This window comes from Lampris incognitus, chromosome 12, assembly GCF_029633865.1.
Source record: "Lampris incognitus isolate fLamInc1 chromosome 12, fLamInc1.hap2, whole genome shotgun sequence".
NCBI lineage: Eukaryota > Metazoa > Chordata > Actinopteri > Lampriformes > Lampridae > Lampris > Lampris incognitus.
Genome location: NC_079222.1, coordinates 56,857,797 through 56,882,977, shown reverse-complemented (window position 1 = coordinate 56,882,977; position 25,181 = coordinate 56,857,797). Strand labels below are relative to the sequence as shown.

The 25,181-nt window shown below is 39.0% G+C and overlaps 1 protein-coding gene across 1 annotated transcript in view; it reads right to left on the bottom strand.

Moving 5' to 3' along the window:
- The window catches only part of LOC130121506 (excitatory amino acid transporter 1-like), a 43,884-nt gene extending 20,916 nt beyond the window's left edge, over nt 1-22,968 (bottom strand). Inside the window, exons 1-3 of the mRNA XM_056290323.1 lie at nt 22,747-22,968; nt 2,138-2,280; nt 1,787-1,924 (exon numbers count right to left, since the gene is read on the bottom strand). Coding sequence (XP_056146298.1) covers nt 1,787-1,924; nt 2,138-2,276 — 277 coding nt within the window. The 5' untranslated portion in view covers nt 2,277-2,280; nt 22,747-22,968. The remainder of the gene's footprint in view (nt 1-1,786; nt 1,925-2,137; nt 2,281-22,746) is intronic.
- Between the last annotated feature and the right edge of the window lie 2,213 nt (nt 22,969-25,181).

The following is a 25,181-nucleotide window of genomic DNA, read 5'->3' as shown; positions in this document are numbered from 1 at the left end:
ATAAGAAGCCAAAATAAGAAGGTGGTCACAGCCAGCACTACAAAATGGTCACTGGCTTCACACATCCTTAGAATTTTCTTTCAGCTATTTCTTTTTTTTTTAAGTATCTTGAAGAAGCAAAGAAATTAATGTTAAAAGTGTTACTGGATACATTGATGATAAAATGTCCCTCCAGCCCGTGTTAGTCTAGAGCTGGTCTTAAAGGAGCTTCATGTTCTAAGGTGTGAATGTGAAGCAGGGAGTCACTTGCAAAAAGCAAGTGTGCTAAGTCAGCTTTGCTTGGACAAATAAAGGCTGAACAATTCAAAAGGAATACAGAGCCACCACAGGGGCAGAAACGCCAGTCATGAAGGGATATAAGATTAACGTGTGTTAACGGTTGTTACATTTTAACCATTCAGTAGTGTTGGATGTGTATGTTCTTTAAAAGCACTTTGTTGCAGATCCATGAGGGGGGGAAAAAAACCCTCCGCGGATCTCTGCCTACTTTCTCTTCTTCAGTGTGTCTCCAACTCTGTGATGCTTATGAGTCATGTGTACCTCTTGTGGTCTTTAGAGGAGAGTATGCCTGTGTAGAGAGTTGAACACTAGTAATGAGTTTCTCAAGAATACATGTTTCGTGGACAAGGGTGTGAAAAAGATGCATGATCAAACGGGCAACCAATCCAGTGAGAAACTTGAGCAGGTGATTGAAAAATGGAAAATGGTTAGATATTTAAAATTCTCAACACTGAGTATAAATTCATTGAGTGCTGATACTATATCCATGTATGTTTTTCAAGTCATATGGGTAAACATGACATTTGTCCTTGAGGAGATCTCCTGCAGGTATACTATGTATCACAGTGTATATCCTGCAGGTATACTATGTATCACATTTTATATCCTGCAGGTATACTATGTATCACATTGCATATCCTGCAGGATATACTATGTATCACACTGTATATCCTGCAGGATATACTATGTATCACACTGTATATCCTGCAGGATATACTATGTATCACACTGTATATCCTGCAGGATATACTATGTATCACACTGTATATCCTGCAGGATATACTATGCATCACAGTGTATATCCTGCAGGTATACTATGTATCACACTGTATATCCTGCAGGTATACTATGTATCACAGTGTATATCCTGCAGGTATACTATGTATCACAGTGTATATCCTGCAGGTATACTATGTATCACATTGTATATAGTGCAGGCAGGTATGTGTCACACTGTATATTCTGCAGATATACTATGTATCACACTATATCCTTCAGGTATACTATGTATCACAATGTATATCCTGCAGGCAGGCATGTATCACACTGTATATCCTTGCAGGTATACTATGTATCACACTGTATATCCTTGCAGGTATACTATGTATCACACTGTATATCCTGCAGGATATACTATGTATCACACTGTATATCCTGCAGGTATACTATGTATCACACTGTATATCCTTGCAGGTATACTATGTATCACACTGTATATCCTGCAGGTATACTATGTATCACACTGAAGTGCTTTTTCGGGGATGACACAGTGCACCTCTTTTCTGGAAAGATGTCTTTCAGAATATTAATAGTTATGTAATGGAATAACGATTAAATATGGCCTTGGAGGAATGTCAGTTTTTTATCTATGTTTACCGAAGCAGGCTGTAAGGTGCAAAAATGTCCCATTCTTAGAGGCATTTTGGTTTTGAATTTCTGTACAGTATGCAACTGTTTCTTAGGGTGAGTTCAAATCATGCTGTAGGTAATGAAAGGTGTTTGGTACCTGTTATGAGACTGGAGACCAGTAGGGGAAGCACAAGCATCTGAAGCATCCTCATTAAAAGCTCTCCAGGGAAGGAGAAGTATTTCGCCTCTCGGTAGGTCATCTTATAAGGGCGTAGGGAAAATCCTAGCACAATGCCTGCCAAGGGTATTGTCAAGACATCACACACAAAAAGAATGTTTCACAACAAACAATATGTTTAAGCAGAAATTGGTTGTTGCTGTTTTTATCTGTGTTTAAGATATAAAGGTTGGTCTATGAATTTTGTGCTTGTGTGGATGTCTTCTTGTGTGTGTAAGTGTAGATGTGTGTGTTTTGCATACATATGCTTTTGAATGCAGGAATACACACCAACAATAACTGCCCCTACAGTGAACAGCACAAAGGCATTCTTCTTCAGAAATGCATGGACATCTTCTTTAGAGATCTCTTCCACTTTCCGTTTTGCCTTCATGGTGCGTATGTGGATGTTCTCTCTGATGCGCTGCATCCTGCTGATGGGGCCGAACATTAAATAATGACTAATACTGCTGTATGCAAAGATTAAATAATGACCAATACTGCTGTATGCAAAGATTAAACAATGACTAATACTGCTGTATGCAAAGATTAAACAATGACCAATACGGCTATATGCAGAGATTAAATAATGACTAATACTGCTGTATGCAAAGATTAAATAATAACTAATACTGCTGTATGCAAATATTAAGTAATGAATAATACTGCTGTATGCAAAGATTAAATAATAACTAATACTGCTGTATGCAAAGATTAAATAATAACTAATACTGCTGTATGCAAAGATTAAATAATGACTAATACTGCTGTATGCAGAGATTAAATAATGACCAATACTGCTGTATGCAAAGATTAAACAATGACTAATACTGCTGTATGCAAAGATTAAACAATGACCAATACGGCTATATGCAGAGATTAAATAATGACTAATACTGCTGTATGCGAAGATTAAGTAATGACCAATACTGCTGTATGCAAAGATTAAATAATAACTAATACTGCTGTATGCAAATATTAAGTAATGAATAATACTGCTGTATGCAAAGATTAAATAATAACTAATACTGCTGTATGCAAATATTAAGTAATGAATAATACTGCTGTATGCAAATATTAAGTAATGAATAATACTGCTGTATGCAAATATTAAGTAATGACTAATACTGCTGTATGCAAAGATTAAATAATGACTAATACTGCTGTATGCAAAGATTAAATAATGACCAATACTGCTGTATGCAAAGATTGAATAGTGACTAACACTGCTGTATGCAAAGATTAAATAATGACCAATACTGCTGTATGCAAAGATTAAGTAATGACTCATACTGCTGTATGCAAAGATTAAATAATGACTAATACAGCTGTATGCAAAGATTAAGTAATGAATAATACTGCTGTGTGCAAAGATTGAATAATGACCAATACTGCTGTATGCAAATATTAAGTAATGACTAATACTGCTGTATGCAAAGATTAAATAATGACCAAGACAGCTGTATGCAAAGATTAAATAATGACCAATACAGCTGTATGCAAAGATTGAATAATGACCAATACTGCTGTATGCAAATATTAAGTAATGACTAATACTGCTGTATGCAAAGATTAAATAACTAATACTGCTGTATGCAAAGATTAAATAATGACCAATACTGCTGTATGCAAAGATTAAATAATGACTTATACTGCTGTATGCAAAGATTAAGTAATGACTAATACTGCTGTATGCAAAGATTAAATAATGACAAATACTTCTGTATAGAAATACTAAATAATGACTAATACTGCTGTATGCAGAAAGTAAATAATGACTCATACTGCTGTATGCAAAGATTAAATAATGACTAATACTGCCGTATGCAAAGATTAAATAATGACTTATACTGCTGTATGCAATATTAAGTAATGACTAATACTGCCGTATGCAAAGATTAAATAATGACTAATACTGCTGTATGCAAAGATTGAATAATGACTCATACTGCTGTATGCAAAGATTGAATAATGACCAATACTGCTGTATGCAAATATTAAGTAATGACTAATACTGCTGTATGCAAAGATTAAGTAATGACTCATACTGCTGTATGCAAATATTAAATAATGACCAATACAGCTGTATGCAAAGATTAAATAATGAATAATACTGCTGTATGCAAAGATTGAATAATGACCAATACTGCTGTATGCAAATATTAAGTAATGACTAATACTGCTGTATGCAAAGATTAAATAATGACTAATACTGCTGTATGCAAAGATTAAATAATGACTAATACTGCTGTATGCAAAGATTAAATAATAACTAATACTGCTGTATGCAAATATTAAGTAATGAATAATACTGCTGTATGCAAAGATTAAATAATAACTAATACTGCTGTATGCAAATATTAAGTAATGAATAATACTGCTGTATGCAAATATTAAGTAATGAATAATACTGCTGTATGCAGAGATTAAATAGTGACTAATACTGCTGTATGCAAAGATTAAATAATAACTAATACTGCTGTATGCAAATATTAAGTAATGAATAATACTGCTGTATGCAAAGATTAAATAATAACTAATACTGCTGTATGCAAAGATTAAATAATGACTAATACTGCTGTATGCAAAGATTGAATAGTGACTAATACTGCTGTATGCAAAGATTGAATAATGACTCATACTGCTGTATGCAAAGATTAAATAATGACCAATACTGCTGTATGCAAAGATTAAGTAATGACCCATACTGCTGTATGCAAATATTAGATAATGACCAATACAGCTGTATGCAAAGATTAAGTAATGAATAATACTGCTGTATGCAAAGATTGAATAATGACCAATACTGCTGTATGCAAATATAGAGTAATGACTAATACTGCTGTATGCAAAGATTAAATAATGACTAATACTGCTGTATGCAAAGATTAAATAATGACTAATACTGCTGTATGCAAAGACTAAATAATGACTAATACTGCTGTATGCAAAGATTAAATAATGACCAATACTGCTGTATGCAAAGATTAAATAATGACCAATACTGCTGTATGCAAAGCTCAAATAATGACTGATACTGCTGTATACAAAGATTGAATAATGACCAATACTGCTGTATGCAAAGATTAAATAATGACTAATACTGCTGTATGCAAAGATTAAGTAATGACCAATACTGCTGTATGCAAAGATTGAATAATGACCAATACTGCTGTATGCAAAGATTAAATAATGACTAATACTGCTGTATGCAAAGATTAAGTAATGACCAATACTGCTGTATGCAAATATTAAATAATGACTAATACTGCTGTATGCAAAGATTGAATAATGACCAATACTGCTGTATGCAAATATTAAGTAATGACTAATACTGCTGTATGCAAATATTAAGTAATGACTAATACTGCTGTATGCAAAGATTAAATAATGACTAATACTGCTGTATGCAAAGATTAAATAATGACCAATACTGCTGTATGCAAAGATTAAATAATGACCAATACTGCTGTATGCAAAGATTAAATAATGACCAATACTGCTGTATGCAAATATTAAGTAATGACTCATACTGCTGTATGCAAAGATTAAATAATGACCAATACTGTTGTATGCAAATATTAAGTAATGACTAATACTTCTGTAGGCAAAGTTTTAATAATGACTGATACTGCTGTATGCAAAGATTAAATAATGACCAATACTGCTGTAAACAAAGATTAAGTAATGACTCATACTGCTGTATGCAAATATTAAATAATGACCAATACAGCTGTATGCAAAGATTAAGTAATGAATAATACTGCTGTATGCAAAGATTGAATATTGACCAATACCGCTGTATGCAAATATTAAGTAATGACTAATACTGCTGTATGCAAAGATTAAATAATGACTAATACTGCTGTATGCAAAGATTAAATAATGACTAATACTGCTGTATGCAAAGAATAAATAATGACCAATACTGCCGTATGCAAAGATTAAATAATGACCAATACTGCTGTATGCAAAGCTTAAATAATGACTGATACTGCTGTATACAAAGATTGAATAATGACCAATACTGCTGTATGCAAAGATTAAATAATGACTAATACTGCTGTATGCAAAGATTAAGTAATGACCAATACTGCTGTATGCAAAGATTGAATAATGACCAATACTGCTGTATGCAAAGATTAAATAATGACTAATACTGCTGTATGCAAAGATTAAATAATGACCAATACTGCTGTATGCAAAGATTAAATAATGACTAATACTGCTGTATGCAAAGATTAAGTAATGACCAATACTGCTGTATGCAAAGATTGAATAATGACCAATACTGCTGTATGCAAAGATTAAATAATGACTAATACTGCTGTATGCAAAGATTAAGTAATGACCAATACTGCTGTATGCAAATATTAAATAATGACTAATACTGCTGTATGCAAAGATTGAATAATGACCAATACTGCTGTATGCAAAGATTAAATAATGAATAATACTTCTGTATAGAAATACTAAATAATGACTAATACTGCTGTATGCAGAAAGTAAATAATGACTCATACTGCTGTATGCAAAGATTAAATAATGACTAATACTGCCGTATGCAAAGATTAAATAATGACTTATACTGCTGTATGCAATATTAAGTAATGACTAATACTGCCGTATGCAAAGATTAAATAATGACTAATACTGCTGTATGCAAAGATTGAATAGTGACTAATACTGCTGTATGCAAAGATTGAATAATGACTCATACTGCTGTATGCAAAGATTAAATAATGACCAATACTGCTGTATGCAAAGATTAAGTAATGACTCATACTGCTGTATGCAAATATTAAATAATGACTAATACTGCTGTATGCAAAGATTAAATAATGAACAATACTGATGTATGCAAAGATTGAATAATGACCAATACTGCTGTATGCAAATATTAAGTAATGACTAATACTGCTGTATGCAAAGATTAAATAATGACTAATACTGCTGTATGCAAAGATTAAATAATGACTAATACTGCTGTATGCAAAGATTAAATAATAACTAATACTGCTGTATGCAAATATTAAGTAATGAATAATACTGCTGTATGCAAAGATTAAATAATAACTAATACTGCTGTATGCAAATATTAAGTAATGAATAATACTGCTGTATGCAAATATTAAGTAATGAATAATACTGCTGTATGCAGAGATTAAATAGTGACTAATACTGCTGTATGCAAAGATTAAATAATAACTAATACTGCTGTATGCAAATATTAAGTAATCAATAATACTGCTGTATGCAAAGATTAAATAATAACTAATACTGCTGTATGCAAAGATTAAATAATGACTAATACTGCTGTATGCAAAGATTGAATAGTGACTAATACTGCTGTATGCAAAGATTGAATAATGACTCATACTGCTGTATGCAAAGATTAAATAATGACCAATACTGCTGTATGCAAAGATTAAGTAATGACCCATACTGCTGTATGCAAATATTAAATAATGACCAATACAGCTGTATGCAAAGATTAAGTAATGAATAATACTGCTGTATGCAATGATTGAATAATGACCAATACTGCTGTATGCAAATTTTAAGTAATGACTAATACTGCTGTATGCAAAGATTAAATAATGACTAATACTGCTGTATGCAAAGATTAAATAATGACTAATACTGCTGTATGCAAAGATTAAATAATGACTAATACTGCTGTATGCAAAGATTAAATAATGACCAATACTGCTGTATGCAAAGATTAAATAATGACCAATACTGCTGTATGCAAAGCTCAAATAATGACTGATACTGCTGTATACAAAGATTGAATAATGACCAATACTGCTGTATGCAAAGATTAAATAATGACTAATACTGCTGTATGCAAAGATTAAGTAATGACCAACACTGCTATATGCAAAGATTGAATAATGACCAATACTGCTGTATGCAAAGATTAAATAATGACTAATACTGCTGTATGCAAAGATTAAGTAATGACCAATACTGCTGTATGCAAATATTAAATAATGACTAATACTGCTGTATGCAAAGATTGAATAATGACCAATACTGCTGTATGCAAATATTAAATAATGACTAATACTGCTGTATGCAAATATTAAGTAATGACTAATACTGCTGTATGCAAAGATTAAATAATGACTAATACTGCTGTATGCAAAGATTAAATAATGACCAATACTGCTGTATGCAAAGATTAAATAATGACCAATACTGCTGTATGCAAAGATTAAATAATGACCAATACTGCTGTATGCAAATATTAAGTAATGACTCATACTGCTGTATGCAAAGATTAAATAATGACCAATACTGTTGTATGCAAATATTAAGTAATGACTAATACTTCTGTATGCAAAGTTTTAATAATGACTGATACTGCTGTATGCAAAGATTAAATAATGACCAATACTGCTGTATGCAAAGATTAAGTAATGACTCATACTGCTGTATGCAAATATTAAATAATGACCAATACAGCTGTATGCAAAGATTAAGTAATGAATAATACTGCTATATGCAAAGATTGAATATTGACCAATACCGCTGTATGCAAATATTAAGTAATGACTAATACTGCTGTATGCAAAGATTAAATAATGACTAATACTGCTGTATGCAAAGAATAAATAATGACCAATACTGCCGTATGCAAAGATTAAATAATGACCAATACTGCTGTATGCAAAGCTTAAATAATGACTGATACTGCTGTATACAAAGATTGAATAATGACCAATACTGCTGTATGCAAAGATTAAATAATGACTAATACTGCTGTATGCAAAGATTAAGTAATGACCAATACTGCTGTATGCAAAGATTGAATAATGACCAATACTGCTGTATGCAAAGATTAAATAATGACTAATACTGCTGTATGCAAAGATTAAATAATGACCAATACTGCTGTATGCAAAGATTAAATAATGACCAATACTGCTGTATGCAAATATTAAGTAATGACTCATACTGCTGTATGCAAAGATTAAATAATGACCAATACTGTTGTATGCAAATATTAAGTAATGACTAATACTTCTGTATGCAAAGTTTTAATAATGACTGATACTGCTGTATGCAAAGATTAAATAATGACCAATACTGCTGTATGCAAAGATTAAGTAATGACTCATACTGCTGTATGCAAATATTAAATAATGACCAATACAGCTGTATGCAAAGATTAAGTAATGAATAATACTGCTATATGCAAAGATTGAATATTGACCAATACCGCTGTATGCAAATATTAAGTAATGACTAATACTGCTGTATGCAAAGATTAAATAATGACTAATACTGCTGTATGCAAAGAATAAATAATGACCAATACTGCTGTATGCAAAGATTAAATAATGACCAATACTGCCGTATGCAAAGATTAAATAATGACCAATACTGCTGTATGCAAAGCTTAAATAATGACTGATACTGCTGTATACAAAGATTGAATAATGACCAATACTGCTGTATGCAAAGATTAAATAATGACTAATACTGCTGTATGCAAAGATTAAGTAATGACCAATACTGCTGTATGCAAAGATTGAATAATGACCAATACTGCTGTATGCAAAGATTAAATAATGACTAATACTGCTGTATGCAAAGATTAAGTAATGACCAATACTGCTGTATGCAAATATTAAATAATGACTAATACTGCTGTATGCAAAGATTGAATAATGACCAATACTGCTGTATGCAAATATTAAATAATGACTAATACTGCTGTATGCAAATATTAAGTAATGACTAATACTGCTGTATGCAAAGATTAAATAATGACTAATACTGCTGTATGCAAAGATTAAATAATGACCAATACTGCTGTATGCAAAGATTAAATAATGACCAATACTGCTGTATGCAAAGATTAAATAATGACCAATACTGCTGTATGCAAATATTAAGTAATGACTCATACTGCTGTATGCAAAGATTAAATAATGACCAATACTGTTGTATGCAAATATTAAGTAATGACTAATACTTCTGTATGCAAAGTTTTAATAATGACTGATACTGCTGTATGCAAAGATTAAATAATGACCAATACTGCTGTATGCAAAGATTAAGTAATGACTCATACTGCTGTATGCAAATATTAAATAATGACCAATACAGCTGTATGCAAAGATTAAGTAATGAATAATACTGCTGTATGCAAAGATTGAATATTGACCAATACCGCTGTATGCAAATATTAAGTAATGACTAATACTGCTGTATGCAAAGATTAAATAATGACTAATACTGCTGTATGCAAAGATTAAATAATGACTAATACTGCTGTATGCAAAGAATAAATAATGACCAATACTGCTGTATGCAAAGATTAAATAATGACCAATACTGCTGTATGCAAAGCTTAAATAATGACTGATACTGCTGTATACAAAGATTGAATAATGACCAATACTGCTGTATGCAAAGATTAAATAATGACTAATACTGCTGTATGCAAAGATTAAGTAATGACCAATACTGCTGTATGCAAAGATTGAATAATGACCAATACTGCTGTATGCAAAGATTAAATAATGACTAATACTGCTGTATGCAAAGATTAAGTAATGACCAATACTGCTGTATGCAAATATTAAATAATGACTAATACTGCTGTATGCAAAGATTGAATAATGACCAATACTGCTGTATGCAAATATTAAATAATGACTGATACTGCTGTATGCAAATATTAAGTAATGACTAATACTGCTGTATGCAAAGATTAAATAATGACTAATACTGCTGTATGCAAAGATTAAATAATGACCAATACTGCTGTATGCAAAGATTAAATAATGACCAATACTGCTGTATGCAAATATTAAGTAATGACTCATACTGCTGTATGCAAAGATTAAATAATGACCAATACTGTTGTATGCAAATATTAAGTAATGACTAATACTTCTGTATGCAAAGTTTTAATAATGACTGATACTGCTGTATGCAAAGATTAAATAATGACCAATACTGCTGTATGCAAAGATTAAGTAATGACTCATACTGCTGTATGCAAATATTAAATAATGACCAATACAGCTGTATGCAAAGATTAAGTAATGAATAATACTGCTATATGCAAAGATTGAATATTGACCAATACCGCTGTATGCAAATATTAAGTAATGACTAATACTGCTGTATGCAAAGATTAAATAATGACTAATACTGCTGTATGCAAAGAATAAATAATGACCAATACTGCCGTATGCAAAGATTAAATAATGACCAATACTGCTGTATGCAAAGCTTAAATAATGACTGATACTGCTGTATACAAAGATTGAATAATGACCAATACTGCTGTATGCAAAGATTAAATAATGACTAATACTGCTGTATGCAAAGATTAAGTAATGACCAATACTGCTGTATGCAAATATTAAATAATGACTAATACTGCTGTATGCAAAGATTGAATAATGACCAATACTGCTGTATGCAAATATTAAATAATGACTAATACTGCTGTATGCAAATATTAAGTAATGACTAATACTGCTGTATGCAAAGATTAAATAATGACTAATACTGCTGTATGCAAAGATTAAATAATGACCAATACTGCTGTATGCAAAGATTAAATAATGACCAATACTGCTGTATGCAAAGATTAAATAATGACCAATACTGCTGTATGCAAATATTAAGTAATGACTCATACTGCTGTATGCAAAGATTAAATAATGACCAATACTGTTGTATGCAAATATTAAGTAATGACTAATACTTCTGTATGCAAAGTTTTAATAATGACTGATACTGCTGTATGCAAAGATTAAATAATGACCAATACTGCTGTATGCAAAGATTAAGTAATGACTCATACTGCTGTATGCAAATATTAAATAATGACCAATACAGCTGTATGCAAAGATTAAGTAATGAATAATACTGCTGTATGCAAAGATTGAATATTGACCAATACCGCTGTATGCAAATATTAAGTAATGACTAATACTGCTGTATGCAAAGATTAAATAATGACTAATACTGCTGTATGCAAAGATTAAATAATGACTAATACTGCTGTATGCAAAGAATAAATAATGACCAATACTGCTGTATGCAAAGATTAAATAATGACCAATACTGCTGTATGCAAAGCTTAAATAATGACTGATACTGCTGTATACAAAGATTGAATAATGACCAATACTGCTGTATGCAAAGATTAAATAATGACTAATACTGCTGTATGCAAAGATTAAGTAATGACCAATACTGCTGTATGCAAAGATTGAATAATGACCAATACTGCTGTATGCAAAGATTAAATAATGACTAATACTGCTGTATGCAAAGATTAAGTAATGACCAATACTGCTGTATGCAAATATTAAATAATGACTAATACTGCTGTATGCAAAGATTGAATAATGACCAATACTGCTGTATGCAAATATTAAATAATGACTGATACTGCTGTATGCAAATATTAAGTAATGACTAATACTGCTGTATGCAAAGATTAAATAATGACTAATACTGCTGTATGCAAAGATTAAATAATGACCAATACTGCTGTATGCAAAGATTAAATAATGACCAATACTGCTGTATGCAAAGATTAAATAATGACCAATACTGCTGTATGCAAATATTAAGTAATGACTCATACTGCTGTATGCAAAGATTAAATAATGACCAATACTGCTGTATGCAAATATTAAGTAATGACTAATACTTCTGTATGCAAAGTTTTAATAATGACTGATACTGCTGTATGCAAAGACTAAATAATGACTAATACTGCTGTATGCAAATATTTAATAATGACCATGTTAGGGCTCGGTCTGTTGACCAACCTGGCAACCAGCAATGAGAGCGGGGGAAGGGCGCGTCTGAAACACCTGCAGCCTACCTACTCGTTAACCACTGTAGTATAAGTTTGTTTGCTTTCCAGAACTCGTCGCGAGTTCGTCCTGAACAGTCCCGTGAGTAAATTCTTCGTCTCGAGTTTTGTGACATTTCTGTGTCTCCCGGTGGAGTACAGATTGTAGTATTCTCCGTGTTTTTGCTTGTTTGATTATTCCCTTGTGTCAGTTCTCCTTGAGAGCTTGTTCGGAGAAGAACTCTCTATGTGTTTTCCCCATTGGATTTTCCCATCGTGATTTTCTAGTTGAGATCAAGTTTTTGATATTCTAATTTCTCCTCTCTCACTGTGGATCTTATTACTCGGTTGGACTTCTACCTTAAAGGAGCAGTTTGTGTTTTTTTCCCTTTCGGACTTTAAAGGAGCAGTTTACGTTTTTTCCCTTTCGGACTTTAAAGGAGCAGTTTACGTTTTTTCCCTTTCGGACTTTAAGGGAGCAGTTTACGTTTTTTCCTTTTCGGATTAAGGGGGCAGTTTACGTTTTCCCATTTTTAAGAAGCTATTCTCAAGTTCCGCCTGAAGCGCCTCCCCCTTCTGTCCAGGCCCGGCCGGCTCTCCTCTACGAGTCCTGCCAGGTTGGTGCTTTACTTTGTCTTGTGTTGTCGCTATTGGGTTCGTTCTACAAACCTTAACAGTACGAACTCGCCCTCACTATGAACCCAGACAACCTAGACGCCAATCCTGTCCAGGCTGCTCTCTATAAGCAGATTCAGCTTACAGCCTCCCACGGCCAGCAACTACAAGAGGCCGCTGTTGCCATGCAGGGCCTCCGGGCTCAGGTGCAACCCCTCCAGGCTTCGGTGGATTCTCTTTCGGCCCAGCAAGCGGCGCTCGCGAGCCAACAAGAGGAGGTTCTTAAGCAGTTGCAAACTCTCACAGCGGCTATCACCATCCAGCCAGCTGTCCCACCAGTTCCGGCCACCCCTCCTCCAGCAGTGCCCGCAGCCGTTGCCTTAGACAATCCTACCGTTTATGTTTCGGATTTCCGGGAGCCCAGTATCTCCAATCCCAAGCCTTTTGATGGCAACTTTGAGACCTGTGCCACGTTCATCATGCAGTGTGAGCTTGTCTTCGCCCACCATTCCAGGGGGTTCACCACAGATGCTGCAAGAGTTGCTTACGTGACTAACCTGCTGACTGGCCGCGCTGCTCAGTGGGCCACTGCTTCCTGGTCCATGGGGGCCAGTTTCTGCTCTTCCTACGATGACTTTGTGGCTGAGCTTCGGAAGGTATTCCATCACCCAGTGTACGGTCAGGATCCGGGTGTCCGATTGAGCAGGATCCAGCAGGGCAGTGGCAGTGTCACTGACTACTCAGTCGAGTTCAGGCTGGCTGCGGCTGAGAGTGGCTGGAACGACCAGTCACTTCGGGTAACCTTCCGTAGGGGCCTCAGCGATGCCGTCAAGGATCAGCTAGCCACCCGGGAGGATCCTACCTCTCTCGACGACCTTATCAGCCTTGCCATCCGCATCGATGGACGTCTCCGCGAGAGAAGGCGCGAGCGAGGTCTACGGGGAACCGTTTCTACCTCTCAGCCATCCAGAGCTTCCGAAGGGGGCTCTTCTTCGTCGCACTCCACTTCCCCTGTGGCAAGCCTCTCCTCCTCCCAGACAGTGACAGAGGAGGAACCTATGCAGCTTGGGCGTACACGACTGACTCCCGCTGAACGTGAGGCCCGGTTCAAGGCAGGTCTCTGTCTTTACTGCGGTCTTAAGGGACACCGGATCAGCGAGTGTCCTACGCGGCCAAAAGATTAGGCTCACTGGGACCCCGGGAGATCCTAGTGAGCCGTCTTTCCTGTTCCCGCCATCCTGCTCCGGCTAACCATCTTGTGAGCGTTACCCTGGCTTGGACAGACCAGCGGATCACTGTAGGCGCACTCATCGATTCGGGAGCTGATGGGTGTTTCTTGGACTCTACGTTTGCTGCTCAAGCTAACATTCCATGTGAGGCATTGGAGAGGCCAATAGAGGCCTTTGCTCTGGATGAGCGCCGCCTGGCCAGTGTTACCCGACAGTCCTGTCCCGTGTCTCTCACTATTGCTGGAAACCATGTGGAGAGCCTTCAGTTCTTCGTCATCCAGTCTCCCTTAGTTCCTGTGATCTTGGGGCGTCCCTGGTTGGCTCAGCATGAGCCACACATTGCTTGGTCGTCTGGTAACATTTTGGAGTGGAGCTCCTCCTGTCACGCCCGGTGTCTTCAGGCCGCACCTGGTCCAGCAGTCCAGACTGTTCCGATTGCCCCTCCTCCCGATCTTTCCTCTGTTCCTCCCGAGTATCATGATCTCGGGGAGATCTTCAGCAAGACGCGGGCTCAGTCTCTCCCTCCGCATCGGCCATATGATTGTGCTATCAACCTCCGTCCTGGGGCCTCTCTCCCTAGCAGTCGTCTTTACAGCCTTTCCATTCCCGAGAAGGCTGCTATGGACGATTACATTTCAGAATCGTTGGCGGCAGGGCTCATCCGACCCTCATCCTCCCAGGTGGCAGCTGGTTTCTTTTTCGTTAAGAAGAAGGATGGTGGTCTCCGACCCTGCATTGATTATCGCCAACTCAACGACATCACCATCAAGAATAAATACCCCCTGCCTCTGATGAGCTCCACCCTCGAACCCCTGACCCAGGCGACTGTCTTCACTAAGCTGGATCTCCGGAACGCCTACCATCTCGTTCGGATCCGGAAAGGGGACGAGTGGAAGACAGCCTTTAAGACTCCCCGTGGTCATTATGAGTACCTGGTAATGCCGTTCGGCCTCACCAACGCCCCGGCGGTGTTCCAGGCACTCATGAATGACATCCTTCGCGACATGCTCGACCAATTCGTTGTCGTCTACCTTGATGACATCCTCATCTTCTCCAGGTCCCTCGAGGAGCATGTCCAGCACGTGCGGCAGGTTCTCGAACGCCTCCTTCGTAACCGGCTGTTCGTCAAGGCTGAGAAATGCCTGTTCCATTCTGAGTCAGTGGACTACTTAGGTTTTATCGTGGAGGGAGGCAAGACTCGAGCTGATCCTCGCAAGATCAAAGCGGTGGTGGAATGGCCGGATCCTAAGTCACGTAAGGAACTGCAGAGCTTCCTCGGGTTCGCGAACTTTTACAGGAGGTTCGTCCGAAACTACAGCTCTGTAGCAGAACCCCTCACCCGTCTAACCTCCCCCTCTCAGCCGTTCGTCTGGTCCCCAGCTGCTCGCTCTGCATTTCTGTCGCTCAAGGAGAGGTTCACCAGTGCCCCCGTCCTACTCCATCCCGATCCCAAGAGGCAGTTCATAGTTGAGGTGGACGCTTCGGACACCGGATTGGGGGCTGTGCTCTCCCAACGATCAGAGACCGATCAGAAGGTTCATCCTTGCGCGTTCTTCTCCCGCCGGTTCCTTCCCGCCGAGGAGAACTACGATGTTGGTAATCGGGAGCTTCTCGCTGTAGTGGCTGCACTTGAGGAATGGCGCCATTGGCTGGAGGGGGCAGAGCATCCATTTACCATCTGGACTGATCATAAGAACCTGACGTTCATCCGGGCAACCAAACGTCTCAATGGTCGGCAGGCACGGTGGGCCAGTTTCCTCAGTCGGTTCGACTTCACACTGACTTATCGTCCTGGCTCCCGCAACACCAAGGCAGATGCTCTGTCTCGTCAACACCTTAAGGAACCTGTAACGGTGGAGCCAAGTCCCGTCCTCCCTGAGACCAAGGTCGTTGGCGTGGTGACCTGGGGCCTTGAAACGGTGGTCAAGCGCGCCTTGCGCTCCAGTCCAGCCCCGAGCAACGTGCCGCCTCGCCGAATGTTTGTTCCGGACTCAGTGAGGTCTCGGGTCCTCAAATGGGGCCACACCAGTCAGCTCGCTTGCCACCCTGGAGTCCACCGCACTTTCACTTTCATAGCTCGACGGTTCTGGTGGCCCACTATGAGGAGGGACGTCAAGGAGTTCGTCATAGCCTGCACCATCTGTGCCCGCAGCAAGGCCTCTCACCAGGCACCGGCTGGTCTGCTGCAGCCCCTTCCTATTCCCAGTCGGCCCTGGTCCCATGTGGCATTGGATTTTGTCTCTGGACTTCCTCCGTCTCAGGGCAACACAGTGATCCTGACGGTGGTGGATCGCTTCAGCAAGGGTGTTCACCTGGTGGCTTTGCCTAAGCTTCCTTCTGCTTCAGAAACCGCTGACCTCCTGATGAGCCACGTCTTCCGTTTGCATGGACTTCCCAAGGACATTGTGTCAGACAGAGGGCCCCAGTTTGTTTCCCGTGTGTGGCGTGCTTTCTGCAAGGGGTTGGGCGCCTCGGTCAGCCTTTCGTCGGGATATCATCCGCAGACTAACGGACAGACTGAGAGGATGAACCAGAGTGTGGAATCTGCTCTCCGTTGCGTCGCTGCCAAGAAGCCAACCTCCTGGAGTCAGTTTCTCCCCTGGGTCGAGTATGCGGTCAACTCCCTGGTCAGCTCCGCCACCGGCCTCTCGCCCTTTGAGGCATCCCTGGGTTACCAGCCGCCCGTCTTCTCTGCACAGGAGTCCGAAGTGGAGGTTCCCTCCGTGCAGACTCATCTGGACCGCTGTCGTCGTGTCTGGGAGATCACCAGGGCTGCGCTGCTCCGTGCTACGGAACGTGCCAGACGAGGAGCTAACCGTCGCCGATCCACAGCACCAGCTTACCAACCCGGACAGAGAGTCTGGCTGTCCACCAAGGATCTCCCCCTTCAGTCCTCTGCCAAGAAGCTGAATCCCCGGTTCGTTGGACCCTTCGAGATCCAGGAAGTACCCAGTCCTGCAGTTGTGCGTCTTAAGCTCCCGGCCTCCATGAAGATCCATCCGGTTTTTCATGTGTCCCGAGTAAAGCCTGTCTCCGAGAGCCCCCTTATGCCTCCGGCCCCAGCTCCGCCTCCCCCTGAGATTGTGGATGGGCATCCACAGTGGAAGGTCCGTCGGCTGATGGACGTCCGACGCAGGGGACGGGGGTTCCAGTATTTGGTTGACTGGGAGGGCTATGGGGTGGAGGAACGAAGCTGGGTATCCCGCCAGCTCATCATGGACCCTGGTCTGCTCGCTGAGTTCTATCGCCGTCACCCTGACAAGCCTGGCAGGTCGCCTGGTGGCTCCCGTAGAGGGGGGGGTACTGTTAGGGCTCGGTCTGTTGACCAACCTGGCAACCAGCAATGAGAGCGGGGGAAGGGCGCGTCTGAAACACCTGCAGCCTACCTACTCGTTAACCACTGTAGTATACGTTTGTTTGCTTTCCAGAACTCGTCGCGAGTTCGTCCTGAACAGTCCCGTGAGTAAATTCTTCGTCTCGAGTTTTGTGACATTTCTGTGTCTCCCGGTGGAGTACAGATTGTAGTATTCTCCGTGTTTTTGCTTGTTTGATTATTCCCTTGTGTCAGGTCTCCTTGAGAGCTTGTTCGGAGAAGAACTCTCTTTGTGTTTTCCCCATTGGATTTTCCCATCGTGATTTTCTAGTTGAGATCAAGTTTTTGATATTCTAATTTCTCCTCTCTCACTGTGGATCTTATTACTCGGTTGGACTTCTACCTTAAAGGAGCAGTTTGTTTTTTATTTTCCCTTTCGGACTTTAAAGGAGCAGTTTGTGTTTTTTTTCCCTTTCGGACTTTAAAGGAGCAGTTTGTGTTTTTTTCCCTTTCGGACTTTAAAGGAGCAGTTTACGTTTTTTCCCTTTCGGACTTTAAAGGAGCAGTTTACGTTTTTCCCTTTCGGACTTTAAGGGAGCAGTTTACGTTTTTTCCTTTTCGGATTAAGGGGGCAGTTTACGTTTTCCCATTTTTAAGAAGCTATTCTCAAGTTCCGCCTGAAGCGCCTCCCCCTTCTGTCCAGGCCCGGCCGGCTCTCCTCTACGAGTCCTGCCAGGTTGGTGCTTTACTTTGTCTTGTGTTGTCGCTATTGGGTTCGTTCTACAAACCTTAACAGACCAATACTACTGTATGCAAAGATTAAATAATGACTAATACTGCTGTATGCAAAGATTACGTAATGACCAATACTGCTGTATGCAAATATTAAGTAATGACTAATACTGCTGTATGCAAAGATTAAATAATGACCAATACTGCTGTATGCAAAGATTAAATAATGACTTATACTGCTGTATGCAAATATTAAGTAATGACTAATACTGCTGTATGCAGAGATTAAATAATGACTAATACTGCTGTATGCAAATATTAAATAATGACTAATACTGCTGTATGCAAAGATTAAATAATGACTAATACTGCTGTATGCAAAGATTAAATAATGACTAATACTTCTGTATGCAAAGATTAAATAATGACTAATACTGCTGTATGCAAATATTAAGTAATGACTAATACTGCTGTATGCAAAGATTAAATAATGACCAATACTGCTGTATGCAAAGATTAAATAATGACTTATACTGCTGTATGCAAATATTAAATAATGACTAATACTGCTGTATGCAAAGATTAAATAATGACCAATACTGCTGTATGCAAAGATTAAATAATGACTAATACTGCTGTATGCAAAGATTAAATAATGACTAATACTGCTGTATGCAAATATTAAGTAATGACTAATACTGCTGTATGCAAAGATTAAATAATGACTAATACTGCTGTATGCAAAGATTAAATAATGACTTATACTGCTGTATGCAAATATTAAATAATGACCAATACTGCTGTATGCAAAGATTAAGTAATGACTAATACTGCTGTATGCAAAGATTAAATAGTGACTAATACTGCTGTATGCAAAGCTTTAATAATGACCAATACTGCTGTATGCAAAGATTGAATAATGACCAATACTGCTGTATGCAAAGATTGAATAATGACCAATACTGCTGTATGCAAATATTAAGTAATGACTAATACTGCTGTATGCAAAGATTAAATAATAACTAATATTTCTGTATGCAAAGTTTTAATAATGACTTATACTGCTGTTTGCAAAGACTAAATAATGACTAATACTGCTGTATGCAAAGATTTAATAATGACCAATACTGCTGTATGCAAAGATTAAATAATGACTAATACTGCTGTATGCAAAGAGTAAGTAATGACCAATACTGCTGTATGCAAATATTAAGTAATGACTAATACTGCTGTATGCAAAGATTAAATAATGACTTATACTGCTGTATGCAAATATTAAGTAATGACTAATACTGCTGTATGCAGAGATTAAATAATGACCAATACTGCTGTATGCAAAAATTAAATAATGACCAATACTGCTGTATGCAAAGATTAAATAATGACCAATACTGCTGTATGCAAAGATTAAGTAATGACTAATACTGCTGTATGCAAAGATTAAATAGTGACCAATACTGCTGTATGCAGAGATTAAATAATGACCAATACTGCTGTATGCAAAGATTAAGTAATGACTAATACTGCTGTATGCAAAGATTAAATAGTGACTAATACTGCTGTATGCAAAGATTAAATAATAACTAATACTGCTGTATGCAAAGATTAAGTAATGACTCATACTGCTGTATGCAAAGATTAAATAATAACTAATATTTCTGTATGCAAAGTTTTAATAATGACTTATACTGCTGTTTGCAAAGACTAAATAATGACTAATACTGCTGTATGCAAAGATTTAATAATGACCAATACTGCTGTATGCAAAGATTAAATAATGACTAATACTGCTGTATGCAAAGAGTAAGTAATGACCAATACTGCTGTATGCAAATATTAAGTAATGACTAATACTGCTGTATGCAAAGATTAAATAATGACTTATACTGCTGTATGCAAATATTAAGTAATGACTAATACTGCTGTATGCAGAGATTAAATAATGACCAATACTGCTGTATGCAAAAATTAAATAATGACCAATACTGCTGTATGCAAAGATTAAATAATGACCAATACTGCTGTATGCAAAGATTAAGTAATGACTAATACTGCTGTATGCAAAGATTAAATAGTGACCAATACTGCTGTATGCAGAGATTAAATAATGACCAATACTGCTGTATGCAAAGATTAAGTAATGACTAATACTGCTGTATGCAAAGATTAAATAGTGACTAATACTGCTGTATGCAAAGATTAAATAATAACTAATACTGCTGTATGCAAAGATTAAATAATGTCATCCTGCTCTATGCCAAACATGAGCATTGGTCGACACAACCCCGAGTCTTCCAGTCTTCCTGAAGACAGCTGGTAGTCTGTGTCCTGCACCTCATCTCTTTCTGGTGATTTCTGTTTTCTATTACGATCAAATCAATTCGTTTGCACAATGTCCAAGAGGAAAGTCATAGTGCTCATAGCAGTAATTTTCCTTTCCTATGGAAAATGCAATATCTATTATGTTTGAATTATTTGATTTTGAAGCCCCCCCTCCCCCCCAGGAAAGAATTGCGAAACCCTAGAATGATTTAAAACATCAACATGAAAGTGGAAAAAATGCCATGTTTCTTTTCTGCACGAGTTCGTTTTCTTGGCTCTGACTGTTTCCTCGTGAACCGAGGCTTGGACACCAGCACACCCCTGGAGTGATGGCAGACCTAACAACGTGTGTTGACACAAGACAAGCTGGAGGTTACTGCTCTGCAGTACAGTACTACAGGGAGCATGAGAAACTGTCCGAGTCCCACAGTGGTGGGCTTAAAACACACTAGCTTGCTCCTAGGATAGGTGGGATGAAGTTGAAACTGTATTTCCTTTCTCGCATAGCTTATACTTTATACTCAGGGATGGTTTCCACCTTATCTGAAATACATGAATGCAAAGATAATGACAAAAACAAGGAAATATGGGTTTTCTTTTAATTTAAAATGAAATCATAATAAGGAAATGTCATTAACGGTAAACTTGTTCATGCTGGATTGATGTAAAAAGTCCCAGAAGACTGAAACAGAATTAGCATTTTTTCATCAAATAGATGAAAATTCATGGACGCCTATATTTCTAATAAAACAAACGATCAAACCAAATCCACTTTCATCAACAAACAATTAGTGGTTTGAAATATTCAGACATACTAAGAGGCTACGCTGACATGTGAAGCCGTCATACCTAAAGCTCAAACGTGAAGTGCAAAAATACTGTTACTTACTTAACACTAAAATACTGTTACTTACTTAACACTAAAATACTGTTACTTACTTAACACTAAAATACTGGTACTTACTTAACACTAAAATAATGGTACTTACTTAACATTAAAAAACTGTTACTTACTTAACACTAAAATACTGTTACTTACTTAACACTAAAATAATGGTACTTACTTAACACTAAAATACTGGTACTTACTTAACACTAAAATACTGTTACTTACTTAACACTAAAATACTGGTACTTACTTAACACTAAAATAATGTTACTTACTTAACACTAAAATACTGGTACTTATTTAACACTAAAACACTGTTACTCAACACTAAAATACTGTTACTTACTTAACATTAAAATACTGTTACTTAATTAACACTAAAATACTGGTACTTACTTAACATTAAAATACTGTTACTTACTTAACACTAAAATGCTGTTACTTACTTAACACTAAAATAATGGTACTTACTTAACACTAAAATACTGGTACTTACTTAACACTAAAATACTGTTACTTACTTAACACTAAAATAATGGTACTTACTTAACACTAACATACTGGTACTTAATTAACACTAAAATAATGTTACTTACTTAACACTAAAATACTGGTACTTACTTAACACTAAAACACTGTTACTTAACACTAAAATACTGTTACTTGCTTAACATTAAAATACTTTTACTTACTTAACACTAAAATACTGGTACTTACTTAACACTAAAACACTGTTACTTACTTAATACTAAAATACTGGTACGTACTTAATACTAAAATACTGGTACTTACTTAATACTAAAATACTGGTACTTACTTAACACTAAAATACTGGTAAGTACTTAACAGTAAAATACTGGTACGTACTTAACACTAGAATACTGGTACTTACTTAACACTAAAATACTGGTACTTACTTAACACGAAACATTAGCAAGTACAAATATCTGACTCACTTACCTCTTGTTAGCTGTCGCTTCTGTTCCTTAAATGTCGACAAAGGGTAGTAGAAAGTGACCAGGAAGAGGATGGGTCTGTGTGATGAAGAAGAGGACTGGTCTGTGTGATGAGTGAGAGGACGGGTCTGTGTGATGAGTGAGAGGACGGGTCTGTGTGATGAGGAAGAGGATGGGTCTGTGTGTTGAGCGAGAGGACGGGTCTGTAGAGCCTACATAGCAACAGTGTTGCTGGAAGAGAGACTGACAGATGATGGAGATAGCTCGCAGGCTGGGATGGTAATGTCTCCTGCATGTTCTGTCACTGGAGACAAAGGGAGGGGAGACATCCAGGAGAGAGAGAGAGAGAGAGAGAGAGAGAGAGAGAGAGAGAGAGAGAGAGAGAGAGAGAGAGAGAGAGAGAGAGAGAGAGAGAGAGAGAGAGAGAGAGAGAGAGAGAGAGAGAGAGAGAGAGAGGGGGAGGGAGAGGGAGAGAGAGGGAGGGAGAGGGAGAGAGAGGGAGAGGGAGAGGGAGACAGAGAGACAGAAAGCAACAGACAGATAGAGAGACACACAGACAGACAAAGAGAGACACACACACACATACAGAGAAAACAGCTTAACACAGGCAGACAGCAGTGTCTTTTCTCAGGCAAGTGTTGGAGGAGGGACAGTCTCAGGCTAGTGTTGGAGGAGGGACAGTCTCAGGCGAGTGTTGGAGGAGGGACAGTCTCAGGCTAGTGTTGGAGGAGGGACAGTCTCAGGCGAGTGTTGGAGGAGGGACAGTCTCAGGCGAGTGTTGGAGGAGGGACAGTCTCAGGCGAGTGCTTGAGGAGGGACAGTCTCAGGCTAGTGTTGGAGGAGGGACAGTCTCAGGCGAGTGTTGGAGGAGGGACAGTCTCAGGCTAGTGTTGGAGGAGGGACAGTCTCAGGCTAGTGTTGGAGGAGGGACAGTCTCAGGCGAGTGTTGGAGGAGGGACATTCTCAGGCTAGTGTTGGAGGAGGGACAGTCTAAGGCTAGTGTTGGAGGAGGGACAGTCTCAGGCGAGTGTTGGAGGAGGGACAGTCTCAGGCTAGTGTTGGAGGAGGGACAGTCTCAGGCTAGTGTTGGAGGAGAGACAGTCTCAGGCGAGTGTTGGAGGAGGGACAGTCTCAGGCTAGTGTTGGAGGAGAGACAGTCTCAGGCGAGTGTTGAAGGAGGGACAGTATCAGGCTAGTGTTGGAGGAGGGACAGTCTCAGGCTAGTGTTGGAGGAGGGACAGTCTCAGGCTAGTGTTTGGAGGAGGGATAGTCTCAGGTGAGTGTTGGAGGAGGGACAGTCTCAGGCTAGTGTTGGAGGAGGGACAGTCTCAGGCTAGTGTTGGAGGAGAGACAGTCTCAGGCGAGTGTTGGAGGAGGGACAGTCTCAGGCTAGTGTTGGAGGAGGGACAGTCTCAGGCTAGTGTTGGAGGAGGGACAGTCTCAGGCGAGTGTTGGAGGAGGGACAGTCTCAGGCTAGTGTTGGAGGAGGGACAGTCTCAGGCTAGTGTTGGAGGAGGGACATTCTCAGGCTAGTGTTGGAGGAGGGACAGTCTCAGGCGAGTGTTGGAGGAGGGACAGTCTCAGGCGAGTGTTGGAGGAGGGACAGTCTCAGGCGAGTGTTGGAGGAGGGACAGTCTCAGGCTAGTGTTGGAGGAGGGACAGTCTCAGGTGAGTGTTGGAGGAGGGACAGTCTCAGGCTAGTGTTTGAGGAGGGACAGTCTCAGGTGAGTGTTGGAGGAGGGACAGTCTCAGGCGAGTGTTGGAGGAGGGACAGTCTCAGGAGAGTGTTGGAGGAGGGACAGTCTCAGGAGAGTGTTGGAGGAGGGACAGTCTCAGGCTAGTAGTGGAGGAGGGACAGTCTCAGGCTAGTGTTGGAGGAGAGACAGTCTCAGGCGAGTGTTGGAGGAGGGACAGTCTCAGGCTAGTGTTTGGAGGAGGGACAGTCTCAGGCGAGTGTTGGAGGAGGGACAGTCTCAGGCTAGTGTTGGAGGAGGGACAGTCTCAGGCGAGTGTTTGAGGAGGGACAGTCTCAGGCGAGTGTTGGAGGAGGGACAGTCTCAGGCGAGTGTTGGAGGAGGGACAGTCTCAGGAGAGTGTTGGAGGAGGGACAGTCTCAGGCTAGTAGTGGAGGAGGGACAGTCTCAGGCTAGTGTTGGAGGAGGGACAGTCTCAGGCTAGTGTTGGAGGAGGGACAGTCTCAGGCGAGTGTTGGAGGAGGGACAGTCTCAGGCGAGTGTTGGAGGAGGGACAGTTTCAAGCGAGTGTTGGAGGAGGGACAGTCTCAGGCGAGTGCTGGAGGAGGGACAGTCTCAGGCTAGTGTTGGAGAAGGGACAGTCTCAGGCGAGTGTTGGAGGAGGGACAGTCTCAGGCTAGTGTTGGAGGAGGGACAGTCTCAGGCTAGTGTTGGAGGAGGGACAGTCTCAGGCTAGTGTTGGAGG